We start from the raw sequence: 13,237 nt of genomic DNA, 5'->3' as shown, positions 1-13,237 counted from the left end.
TAAGTAGATTCTAGAAGCTAGATAAAAGCTTTCAATTCCTAATAAATAAATATATATTTTTTTGTATTAAAATAGTCCAAACACCAATGCTAAATGAAAATTCTAAAAGATTAGTGTTTTTACGTTTCAAAAATATTTTATCATACAAATTTATGAAAATTTTATAAAATATTTTAAAATCATTTTATAAAATATTTTATGTGTTTCATATATTATGTTCCACGTTTTCTCATTTTTCATTTTCATGCAACCTAGTCCAACACATGTTATTATGTTAATTTCTCCCAATTATATATCCATCAATTATATTAGATTCTAGCTAATTTAAAATTAAATAATTATTTATTTTATTTAGAAGAATTAAGCTCTTTGCCCGTTATCCATTTCACAAGACTTTTGAATCGGGTTGCTGATGAACTTGCGGCTATGGACAGGGAGTGAGACGTTGGGCTACGGTTTTTTAAATCACCTCCGCCTGAGATCATGGATTTAGTGTCTCTTGACAAGATTGGCGCATCTTCTTCCCGTAGAATTCATCGGGCTTCTTGTGCCGAAAGGGTGGTTTGATTTGTTTTTTTAAGGGTATCCCCCTCCGTTTAGATATTAAAAAAAAAAAAAAAAACAACAACAACAAGACTTTTGAATTGGAGGTTTTATTTACTTTTTTTTAAATCAAATGTTCTCAATAGTATATTTTTCTTTTTTAAAAAATATTTAGAATGTAATAAAAGTAGGATTGATGTCTCTTTAAGTAAATAAGTCATAATGCACATGAACCAAATAATAGTAATAGATTCCAATCAATTAACTAGTTAAGTTTTTGTCTCACAAGCCCAATACTTTTTTTTTTGGTGATAAGGAAAACTCACAACGATTACTTAGTGTAAGCGCTAGATAAACTCAACTCCTATGTAATAGTCATCAAACCAGTGAAACTATACCAGAGAGGTAAATCGCATTAAAAAGATCTTGTGTTACAGACTTGACCGAGAAAATAATGTCAATAATCGAACTCATGACTTTCTGTTCTAAGAATCATGCTCTACTCCTTTTGGAGCTACTATTTCTTTTTAATATAACATTCAAACTTTTTTTTTTTTTTGACGGATAGATAATAGTCTATTACAAAATAAATTCGTCATGTTATTTAACATATTTTATTTTGAAAACTAATTACTTATAACTACTCAAACTATAATTAAGCTTTAACTTTCTAGAAAGCCCGACAATCATTACCCAAATGTACACTCAAACTAGAATTTAACTGATATCTCAGGATTAGGATTGCATTCCGTGCGAACCAAACAGAACCTTAGGTAAGTGCGACACCTCTGATTATGCCCATGTTACAGGCCGTTGAAGTTCCTGTTTGTTCGTTATTTCTGTTTCTTGAGGTTGTCACTTTGTAATTTGGGAAAAAAATTTCCGGTCCTCTTTTTCCTAAACTCTCTCTGCGATTCTTCCACCAAAATTAGGCCCATTTCCGTCTGTTAATGGTGAGTATATCAAACAAACTGCCATTCATTTCTTCTTTTTTTTTTTTTTTTTTGTTCATATGATCATAATATGCATATTATGTTTCGCGGTGGTGTTGATCCGTGTTGTTGGTAGGTGAATCTGGTGACAGAAAGGAGGAAGCGATGTCGTATAAGGTGGATCATGAGTACGATTATCTATTCAAGATTGTATTGATTGGAGATTCGGGTGTGGGGAAATCTAATATACTCTCCAGATTTACACGAAATGAGTTCTGTTTGGAGTCTAAATCCACCATCGGCGTCGAATTTGCCACCAGAACCCTCCAGGTTAGCTTGAATTTTTGTGCAGTTGATGGGCTATTTTAGATATTATCTTGAAATTCGTGATGATAGAATATTTTAGATGTTATTTCGAAATTTGTGATACAATTTTTGTTGAGTGATGGAAGATGCCACCACCCCCAACGACCTTGCTTTGTGACTCTTAGGAGGTAAATCACCTGTCCAAACCAAGAAAATTGGAATTGAGCTTGTAACCAAATCAAAAAGATCGCTCCTGGTGGGAGTTAAATTTGTAACATTGTAAATACCGTTGCCTATAGCTGATCGACTCAAACCCAAAAAGTCAATAGATCAAAATTTGGCCAATAAGTTACTACTTCATTGGGAGTTAAAAAGTGTTGCAAAAATTCCGCCTAGGCTCGGCCTAGGCACTAGGCGTCCTTATACCGTGGCGATTTCTCACATAGGCTCCCGCCTAACGCTTAAGTGCCCAACTCAGCCGAGTTAACTCGTTCATTTCTGTCGAGTTAGCCAAGTTAACTCGGCCGACTATATATATATATATATGTGTGTGTATAACATGACATATATGCACTTACACGTGTGCACTGTTTTTCTTTTTTAGCTAGACGCCGTTTAGGCGCTACTCTACCATCTGGCTAGTGCCTAGCGCCTATTGCAACCATGCTTATAACCTTGTAGTTATCATCGTAAATTGGGTTGGGTTAGCCCTAATTGGTGACGGAATTTGATGGTGCAGGTGGAGGGGAAGACGGTGAAAGCACAAATATGGGACACGGCGGGGCAAGAGAGATACAGAGCCATCACGAGCGCATATTACCGAGGAGCCGTGGGGGCGCTGTTGGTATACGACATAACCAAGAAGCAAACCTTCGAGAACGTGAGCCGGTGGCTGCGCGAGCTCCGGGACCACGCCGACAGCAACATCGTCATCATGTTGGCCGGGAACAAGTCGGACCTGAACCACCTGCGGGCGGTGGCGGATCAGGACGCGCGCCAATTGGCCGAGAAAGAAGGCCTGTCGTTCCTGGAAACCTCGGCGTTGGAAGCCTTGAACGTGGAGAAGGCGTTTCAGACAATCTTGTTGGATATTTACCAGATTATTAGCAAGAAAGCCCTGGCGGCGCAAGAGGCGGCGGCGGCGGCTCCCGGCCAAGGCACTGCCATTAACGTTGCAGACAACAATGCTAACGCAAACAAAGGTTGTTGTTCTGGCTAAAAACAGGTTTCCACCATGATTGACAGTAGAATATCTCAGAGCTTTATAATGTTAGATAAACAGACATTCTTGGTTAAATTTTGTAATCTTTTCCACACAAGTTTGAATGTTCGTTGTAATTTTCCTTCGATTTCTACTTTCTTAATCCTAAATCCTAATCTCACTGGCCACAGAATTGATTATTATATCACATAAACCAGAAATTAATATCAATATCTGTCTTTCATTCCCTTTGTGTATTAACAAACATCATCATCTACGTCGAAAAAAAAAAGTTCTTTTTTTTTAAAGGATTCTGCAGTTTCTGCATACTTCTGCATCTGTTTTCTTGAATCCCCAGACAAAAAATAATGAAGGGTATTCCATGATCTCTGACATGCCCAAAGAAGAGCAGATGATGGGGAAAAAGGCAGATTTATATGGGAAAAGTGCCGGTAAGACGAATGTGTTCCAAGGTACTTCTTAATCCATATTTGTTCACGGCTACATGAGCTGCTCTGAAGCCTTCTCCATAGGCGGGGGAAGCGTCGTTTAATATCTGATGCTTGAAAAACTCGCCCAGCTTGTTCTCCGTGCCAGACCTTCCACCTTTCTTGGAAGAAGACGATGAGGATGATGATGAAGCTGTTGATGTCGATGGCATATTTCTGTATCTGGTTGGCATCACCTCCGACTCGAGCCACATGTGGGAAAGCACCTGGCAAATCCCTTCTTCCACTTGAGGGTTGAGATTGCGATATCCTACAAAGAATCAAACTGAACTATCTTAACATTGTGATTTCTAGCGTTTTCAAATCTTACAAGTTTATGTTTACCTTTCAGACGTAACCAGGCATGCATTAATTCGTGTGCAAGAATGGCGCCAGTCAGTAATCTGCATCGCGAAGAACATGAGCAAGAGGGCATAGGACCATTTGGGATTTATAGTATAAAGTTAGGGGGAGTATTATTATTACCTTGGGAGACCGTATAAGACTAAGATCGCTGTAACTTCACATCTTCGAGGTAGTCTCTGAGGCTGTGTACGCATTCCTACAAATCCACGGCCACCCATTCTTGGTCTTCTCTGTATCTGCAGATTGCTCAAAGAAACGATATTAACAACAAAAAATCGCCAAAAAGTTTACTAAGCTAGACCATAGATGGCATACACTGCTAACTGTCTGCTCCTCAGACAGGCATAGGCCTCTGGTTTCAGGCATGTGGTGGAACCCCTATAAAATTTTCAATTCAAGAGTCAGAAAACGTTTTGAGAGTCGAGACACAAAGAGGCAGAAGAGCAAAGAAAGGTAGAGAACGTTCGTTCATACATGTTTCTCCCCTTCGATAGCTTCATTTAGGGCTTGTCTTTCGACGAGGAGCATAGGAACCTGCTGATCTATTCTCATGTTCATGCCCTCGTAAAAGTCTCTGATGGAATGGTAAAGCGGTTGGCAGTCCCCCGTGTCCATGATAGCAGATTCCATGCACTCCAAGCATAAGCTCCGACCATCTCCAAGCGATACGTATCTCGCATCCCATGACTTCAGCATAAACAACAATTACATCACAAAACAATGCATGGTTTCACGGATTTTTGGGCGAGATTTTTTTTTTACCTCCAATCGTTCACAACTGCAGCAGCGTGCAGTGTTATCATGCTCATGTGAAGGACAATATTTCTGAGACCAAAAGGGGTGGCATCTATACTCGATCAAGCCAGATCCATTTGCTGGGATCTGAGAAATATCGATGTGGATAATAAAGACAAGAACGGAAGCATTGTTTCTGGTAAAAAAAGAATAAAATGCAGAAGCTCCATATCCATATTCTTACAAATTGATGGCAGACTTCACATCTAGGATGAGTCAGTTCTTTGAAGCACGACTTATGGTACGACTTATTCCCTGACAGAGAAAACTTGAATCAACAAAGAAAACTAATAAGAAAGGACTCATAAATATCGAGTTCTAATAAAATTTCCAAAAGCAAATCATATTAGCAGCCCGCATACCTCATGTTCGGTGATAGGGTAACCACACGCATGGCAACGAAAGCATTCTGGATGGAAGAAAGTCCCCATGCATCCCAAATAGTTGCCAAAGCCAATTTCCCGGTGGCAACCACCACATACCCTGACATTACAAAAAGAATCACTGCTAAAACGAGAGAAAAAACAGTCTAGATTAAGACGATACATTGCTCGAGTAAAAACTACCTATAGCCTCTTGGAGAATAATCCCTCGGGGCATATGAAGGAGGATACGGGGGAAATGTTGACGAGTTAAGCCCACTGCCACGTGTTGATGAATTAAGCCCATTGCCGCGAAGTGACCTTGTTACATCTTCATCATTGTCTGCCCTCCATCTGTAGCCTAAAAATGGAGAAAAATCAGAGCTCCTCTGTTGAGCATATAACCATTAATGTGCAATCCAACTATCAGCTTTAGGCTTTTAGTTGAGATGGAGCACATGCTTCAATTTCCTCTACACAAAACAAATAGGGCAAAACAATAGACCAAAACCAGCATGCAAACAACCATTGTTACCACTAGGCCTCTTCAAACCTTCAGCCAGAGAAAGCGCAATTGCACGCTCCAATTCCTCCCTTTCCTTGGCTCTAGACCGTTCGTCCTAGAATGTAACATGCAAAACAATAACAAGGTTAACAACATTAAAACTCAGGACTATTGCAAATTCTTGCTTTTACACAGACCCTAGCCCAAAAAGACAAAAGCAAGTCAAGAAAAACAACCAAAAAGGATAAGCTAATGGATTATGGATGTCTATTCACTTATTTATCTCAGCAAAGCATATATGACTTTCCAACACAAGAAAAGTAGCAGTTTCCACTCATGACAGTAACATATGACAGAACTGACATTAACAATTTAACATTGTACAGTGCTTAAATCCCACAGTCAATGAAACACAAGGATAACAACACAGAAATTACCATGGATCTAATTGGAGTACGCCAAACCATGTTTTCTTCTCCTAGAAACTGAGGCTGCTGTCCACTAGCTACACTCTTACTAGAACTGCCTTTGAAAAGCTTACTCAACCATTTCATAAATCTGGATTTCCGTTCTGTGCGGGGAGAAACAGAGTGCCCTGCTTAAACCCCACAATCATATTAGAAACAAAAACCATTCTTTACCAATAAAGCAACATACTCAAAAGGGTGGGTACAAAACTGCATAAAGATGCAAGCTTTGAGTCAAACGTACCATAAATGCAAGGCTGGGAGAGATGGCTGAGACTGGTTGAAGAAGACATGGGGGCAAGGGGGGTGGAGCTCTATGTATAGTGGAAGGTTTTCCAGTTTTACGAGAAGCCGAAAAGGGCAAGTATGGAACGAAAAGGACTCTGGGAGAGGGAATCGGGGGAGTGGGGAGAAAAAGAACGGAAGAAAGGGGAGGAGAGAAGAACAATGGCATCGTTGATAAAGGTAAGTTTTGTGAGAAAGAGAGAATCTGTGAGGGTGGAAGAGATTCTTGGCTTGGCGGAAAGAAGTGCAGAGAAATATAAATGGGGAATCTGCTGAGGCGGATTGGGGATGGAAAAGGGGAAATTTGGGGGAAAAGATGAGACTGCAAATCGAATATTTGGACGGCTGAGAATTGGAGATCGAGATGGGAAATTTGAGTTTGCAGTACTAAAAACATTCAAGAATCGAGAATTTCTTCTTACTGCTTCTTCGTTCTTGAATGTTTTTTGAAGGGAAAGTTGCCGGGTAAAAGTTGGCTGGGTTTTACAACTTGCACTTAATTATTTTGCCTACACCACATCCGGTGAGCGTTTTTTTATATTTCAAAGATAATTGTCCATAAAATAAAGAAAGGTGTTTGAGGCCAGCACCGATGTAACTTACGGAAAAATGACTGAAATGTAAAGAGAGATGCATTCATTTCTCAAAATGTGTCTTCCTTTTTTATGGATAAAAATGACGTTTGAGAGATGCGTTTGTTGTCAGAATTAGTCAAACACAAACACATCTCCCACTTGCGTTTGTGTGTGTGTGTGTTTTTCTTTTTTAATTTAATCGCCGGTGACACCGGTCACCGATTTCTCCAGCGAAGGAGGTGGCCTTCTCCTTTTCTGGAGAAGCTGGCGACACCAGTTTGGTCGTTGGCTTCTCCAACGAAAGAGAAGACCACTGGTTGCAAAGGTTTCACTATTTAAACTCGTCATTCTAACAATTTTCACGTTGATAGGGCACTCTCACAAAACTCGGTCTTCGTCCAGTCAACATGTTGGGCAACCTCGAAAGCCGATCTTGCCCTCCGACACTGCCTCATATCGAGCCCAGGATCGAGAACGTAATCCAACCTCCGTTCATCTCAATATCCTCCTCGCTTGCGCTTTACTCACAGAACTAGGCCCAATATATCCATCAACAAAACTTAAAGAATCTAAGATTAATTATCGAATTGAAATTGATTAATTGTTTATTCCATCGGCTCAAGTGAAACCCACAAAATTTGATGCCTCTACTGATTGTTCGAATGGACAATTTAGCTTATCTATTAAGGTGTTTTCAAAAAGTTTAAAAAACCATGCAATTAAAATTATCATGGTACCCGGGTTGGACTTCCATTTGGAAGGTTGTGAGTTTGAGCCTCAGCAGAGGTGTTATTAGCTCTTTGTGTTTCAGTAGGTTGAGAAAGTATATGAACAGATACTACAATGTAATAGAGCTAGTAGCATTCAAAAAAAAAAAAAAAATTATCATTATTATTATTATAACAATTTTATTTACTTCAATTGAATCATCTTATCGAACAAATAATTAAAAAACAATCGAATCGTTTCAATCAATAATCTAACCCGTTAACCTGATCGCTACCAAATATCACAAGTCCGAATCATATTGTAACAAAGTAATGTGAAATGAAATAACCAAAACCGTTCGCCAGCCAACATTTTATATTCTCAAGCAATTTCATTTGTCCCTTGGCTTGTTCCCATTGATTTGATGATGTGATCCATTACTGACAACCTTTAATTTCATCATATGATACCAAATTAAAGCTCCTCAACAATCCAACAACGTAACCCCTCATTACACCGCAACTATGGAATCTCAATTGCTCCAAACTCATTAACTTGTTGGTGACCTGTACACTACTGAAAATTCTGAAATTTTCGACCACCTGAAAGTTATCTTAAATCAAGTCGAAAGCCTTGTTCCGACCACTTTTAGTATCTGGAAAAACCCTTGTTCTATTTTCGACCACTTTTTTCATTCAACTTGATTTAAGATCACATTCAGATGGTCGGAAATTCAATAATTTCCAGTAGTGGTAATTGCTGATCAATTAGGTTTCCAGCCAACTCCGACAAATATCTGACCAAATTCCGGCAAGCTAGTTTAAATACCAACAATCGGCGACCGACACACGTTCTGACGGAGAAGGTGACCAAATTAGCATAACAAATTAAAAAAAAAAGAAATCAACGTTTCTAATCTCTCGGTCACAAAGCAATAAACTGTCAGAAATATTTTACTTTTTAGTGGGCATTATATTTCCCATAGTTTTGATAACTTAATTAATTGACTTTGCCTCTTAGCTTTACTTGACTTTGCCATGCACCACCTTTACTGAGGTATATTGGGCGACTGTATATGCATGCATGTGTGCTTGCAAAAGTGAAGAAGTTGAGCTATCAGAATCTGTACCCTAGCTAGCTACCTCTCTTTCTTTTCTTTTGTGTTGTCATTTGCTCATTCCTAACCCTAACGAAATACGCGTCAACTATTATATCACACAATCTACCACTCAAATACCTAACTAAAAATCTAAATTAAATATATATTGAGAGACATTTCTTATATACAGTCTTATAATTGATAAAACGTCCTATTCAAATATTCTGTATTCCTAAAAAACACATGTGGCAAAAAATTTATTGGCAAACAAGGAAGGCAGAAAGGGAAAAGGTATGTCGTATGATATAAGCAAAGTTTGAGGAATTGTATTCATATAAATATTGTTTTTTTTTAAAGTTATTATCGGATAAGTCTAATTACAATTTATGATATATAATTGGTAAGCGAACTAGTTACTAATAATTCAAGTGCTGGTGTGAGTTGTGAGCTATAGATTCTCCATATGAATTTAAATTAGTTTTATGGTGGTGAGAATATGAGATATTAGGTGTTTTATGTAAAAGAAAAATGTTATGATAAAAAATAATTAAAGTTTAATTGGGTGGTGGACAGGAAAAAGGTAAAACTTGTTGCAAGTTGGTAGACTTTGGGAAAGTGGATTCGGATATTATAACTTTAAAATTGTTTAACATTTGAAATGTTGGATGAGATCAACCACTAGATCATCATCTGTCAGTCACAAATGCCAATTAAAGTAAAGAAAGTTAAATCTACGTACAAATATGCTTCATTTTGTTTATGTATTTTGTGAATCTTTTATTGCGTCATCTTTATGACATTGTGCCATCATTTGATTCTTGTTTATATAAAGGCAAGCTCTAATGCGAACAAGTGTATAGAAGAAAAATAAGAACACATGACATCGGTTCACGTGTTTAAATTTAACAGATGAATAATACGGAGTATTAATTTTTTAAAAACGTGATAGTATTTTCGTAAATAATTGAACATCAAAGTGCAAGTAAATTGTCTTAAAAGTGCAAGTAACAATTCCATATAGTACACCTAAATGCAAATAAAATGTATTACAAGTACAAGTAAAATGTACAGTTAATATCATTATTAAGTGCACCTGACGTTATCATTAGTTGCACATAATGTTATCATTAAGTGCACCTATGTGGAATACTTTATTATTAGGTGCACGAATGTTAACAAGGTAAATTACTTGCACTTGTAAGTTATTTTACTTGCAAACTTGCACAAAAGTTCGAGTTATTTACAAAAATGTCACTACGTTTTTTTTATTTTTTTAAAATTACATTTGATTCGTTGATATGGGCACGTGGACGGCTGTAAGTAGTTCTTATTTCTCTCAGGCGCGTACCGTTCTCACCTGAACACAAACATGTGTGTGTGTGTGTGTGTGTATATATATATATATATATATATATATATATATATATATATATATATATATGTCCATAATCAGGTGCGAATTGACCTTAATGTGCGAACCTGCGAAGGATCGCACTGCACTTACTATATGATTGCAACGCACGTAAATACAATTGCACTGCAAGGTCATCTATACATGTTTGGGAGTTGTAGCGGTGTACTTATGTAGTAGTGGTGCAATCTTTTAAAAGTTTGTAGGTTCGCAGGTTAAGGTGAGTTATATATGATTATGATTATATATACACACACATAAAATAAGAATTATATATAGAGTATAACTAAGGGTAAAAGACACTCGTGAAATATTTACAAAATAACAATTATATGTTCAACATAGATAATTATTATTTTTGTTTGAAGAAAACATTGATAATATTTTTTTTTAAACATTGATAAATGCAATTTTTACATAAGGTATAACTCAAAGATTAAATATATCAATAATTTTTTGCATGACAAAAATTTATACTAGCTCATAGAAAATCTCTATATACATGTGATGAGAAGATTCGAAATTTCGAATAGAATAAGCCATCACCCAAACATTAGTAACAACAAATATAATAGAGTAAATACCAGCGGAGGTCCTCTAACTTTGGTGGCACTGTCACTTTTAGTCCTTAACTTTTAAATCAATCACTCTTAGTCCTCTTACTTTTTATTTCTAGCCATCTATGGTCCTTCCGTTAAACTTGATCATCTAATGCCGTTTTCTCAAGGATAATTCAGTCCTTTCATAATTAATTTATTAATTATTATGTTTGCCGAGTCATACCGAGATATCCCGACGTCGTTTTGGCACAACCTTCGTACCAGCTTTTGTACGTCATTTTGATTCACGAGCTGGTTTTGTACACGTTCATAGCTGGGGAAACCATTGTTTGACTATTCTGATGAGGAAATTAAGCATAATAATTAATAAATTAATTATTAAAGGACTAAATTATCTTTTAGAAAACGGCATTAGATGGTCAAGTTTAACGAAAGGACCATAGATGGCTAGAAACAAAAAGTAAGATGACTAAAAGTGATTAATATAAAAGTTGAGGATTAAAAGTGACAGTGCCACCAAAATCGGAGGACATCCACCGATATTTACTCAATAGAATACCATGTAGAAAATTCTTTGTCTTCATTCTCCATACACGTACTTGACATGTAGTGATGAGTCACGCACACTTGATTCCTCTAATATTATTTCTTCTTCATGAAAGGGGATAATATAGGGCATTATTAGAACCAGGCATGCATCACATTTAGAGGATATTGATAAAAAGATACTCGGATAGAGTTCAATTAACTAATTAATTAATTTAAACTCAGTTAATAAATTTAGCCTTATTAGCTAGCAGTCACATAATACATGGTTTAAATTTTACTAATGAGAGAATATAAATATATGTGCAACTTTAAAGTTTGTAAAACAATCTCATTATATGGTTTTTCTTTAGTTTTTGTGAGCTTTTGTGTCACATGGAAGAGAGAAAAGGAATGGGTGCCCCGCAAAGACCCAAGATTTTGCAGAGTCGTGGGCCCCACCAAAAAAGAGAGAGGCAGCCACAGCTCGCGTGAGACGCACAAAAGGTGCCTAGTCGGATGCGTCTTTTTTTTGAAATTTTTTTTTTTTTTTTGTTTATTTTAGTCCATACATTTTTTTTTCTCCCACATTTTCCTCTCTCCTATAATCCTATCTCATATTTGGCACCTCAAAAACCGATTTGAAAAATCTCACTATTGAGGATGTCCTAATATTTATAAAATTAGTAATACCTTTTTTTTTTACTTTATTTTTAAGAGTTAAATTTACTGGATAAACAACCCAAATTTATCCATAGTTTACACATGGATAGCAGTAGAATATATATATATATATATATATATATATATATATATATATATATGAGACGTTGATCAAATCTAGATCAACGGCTCAAATTAATTAATTTTTTAAAAGGCGTTGTTTAAGATATGTTACTGCCTACTCATAAGCAATTCTACTTCCTTTGGTCTCTATTCTGATTGCTGAAATATGATTGGAAAAGGATAGTGTTGTGAAAGGTGCGTCCTCAAATAAATAAATAAATTGTAAAAAATGACGCACATTAAGAAGAAAAACAAAGCAGCTTAACGACGAAAACAACGCACCTTAAGAATGAAAAGCACGCACCTAAAGCTTTAGAACAACACACCTTAAGAGGAAAACCGCGCACCTAAAGCTTTAGGCCGACACACATTAAGTTTCAACAACTGACGCACCTTAAGCACACAAATCACGCACTTAAAGCTTTAGACTGACGCACTTAAGTTTTAACAACTGACGCACCTTAATGAGCTGTTTGGTTCACGAAATAGGCCTGGAATGGCATAGCATTCTCAGTAATAGGCATATTCCTCTGTTTGGTAACCACTTGTATTCCCATGAACACTGTTCTCGGGAATGACCTATTCCCCTTGCAAGGGGAATAGAGATTCCTAGCCCCCTAGTATTAGGCTATTCTTAAGTTATCGGGAATAGCCTAAAGTTTCTATTTCCTATTTTACCCCTCAATTAAATTTATTTCTTATTTCACCATCGCCACCGCCGCCGTCGCCGCCACTACCGCTACCACCACCCTAGCGCCGCTACCACCATCACTACCGCCGCCACCACCACCTCCACCGCTACCATCGCCATCGTCGACCACTGCCACAACCGCCGCCGCCACCACCACCCCACCACCACCACCGCCACCGCCACCACTGCCACCACCTAGGGATGTCAATTTAGCCCGAACCCGCTGGACCAATCCGAAAAAAAACCGAAACCGACAGGGCTATGGTCCGAACGGGCTAGCCCGATAAAACACATTAGCCCGACGAGCCCGAAACCGATTAACCCGATACCCGATAGGGCTAGCCCGAAATTAAAAGGGCTAGCCCGACAACCCGAAATATTGAAAATTATTCTTTATTATAGAAGTGATGTAAAACCTAACATATATGGAATAATTATTATACTTTAAAATAAATAAATAAATAAATAAATAAATAAATAAAATATATATATATATATATATATATATATATATATATAAAATTTAAATTAAAACTTAAATTTGTAGTTTTATAAAATTTGAATCAACTTTAATCTAATATTTTGACTAAAAATTGATGAGGACGGAATTTTTCGTCCCCGCTAAATTCTCC

General features: G+C 37.0%; 2 protein-coding genes across 5 annotated transcripts; one reads left to right on the top strand and one right to left on the bottom strand.

The window, feature by feature from the left end:
• Positions 1–1,312: 1,312 nt before the first annotated feature.
• LOC109186904 (ras-related protein RABA2b-like) lies at positions 1,313–3,182 on the top strand. The gene is made up of 3 exons (XM_019337092.1): positions 1,313–1,496; positions 1,612–1,805; positions 2,521–3,182. Exons 2-3 carry the CDS (start codon positions 1,641–1,643, stop codon positions 2,998–3,000), a joined length of 645 nt encoding a protein of 214 aa, XP_019192637.1. The 5' UTR covers positions 1,313–1,496; positions 1,612–1,640; the 3' UTR covers positions 3,001–3,182.
• LOC109186903 (protein DA1-related 2-like) lies at positions 3,176–6,715 on the bottom strand. 4 transcript variants are annotated; one of them, XM_019337087.1, is made up of 12 exons: positions 6,210–6,715; positions 5,936–6,096; positions 5,520–5,613; positions 5,198–5,354; positions 4,994–5,114; positions 4,816–4,899; positions 4,599–4,718; positions 4,311–4,523; positions 4,152–4,214; positions 3,957–4,072; positions 3,816–3,874; positions 3,176–3,741 (listed from the first exon to the last, which is right to left on the bottom strand). In XM_019337087.1, the coding sequence occupies exons 1-12, from the start codon at positions 6,256–6,258 to the stop codon at positions 3,416–3,418; spliced, it is 1,563 nt and encodes a 520-aa protein (XP_019192632.1). In that variant the 5' UTR covers positions 6,259–6,715; the 3' UTR covers positions 3,176–3,415. The 4 variants fall into 4 exon arrangements, with proteins under 4 accessions (XP_019192632.1, XP_019192635.1, XP_019192634.1 ...); XM_019337090.1 differs by having other exon boundaries at positions 5,529–5,613; XM_019337089.1 differs by having other exon boundaries at positions 5,936–6,093; positions 6,210–6,714.
• Between the last annotated feature and the right edge of the window lie 6,522 nt (positions 6,716–13,237).

This window comes from Ipomoea nil, unplaced genomic scaffold (genome assembly GCF_001879475.1).
Source record: "Ipomoea nil cultivar Tokyo-kokei standard unplaced genomic scaffold, Asagao_1.1 scaffold1407, whole genome shotgun sequence".
In the NCBI taxonomy this organism is placed as follows: domain Eukaryota; kingdom Viridiplantae; phylum Streptophyta; class Magnoliopsida; order Solanales; family Convolvulaceae; genus Ipomoea; species Ipomoea nil.
Note: the sequence above shows the minus strand (reverse complement) of the source record. Positions and strands in the feature narration are given on the sequence as shown.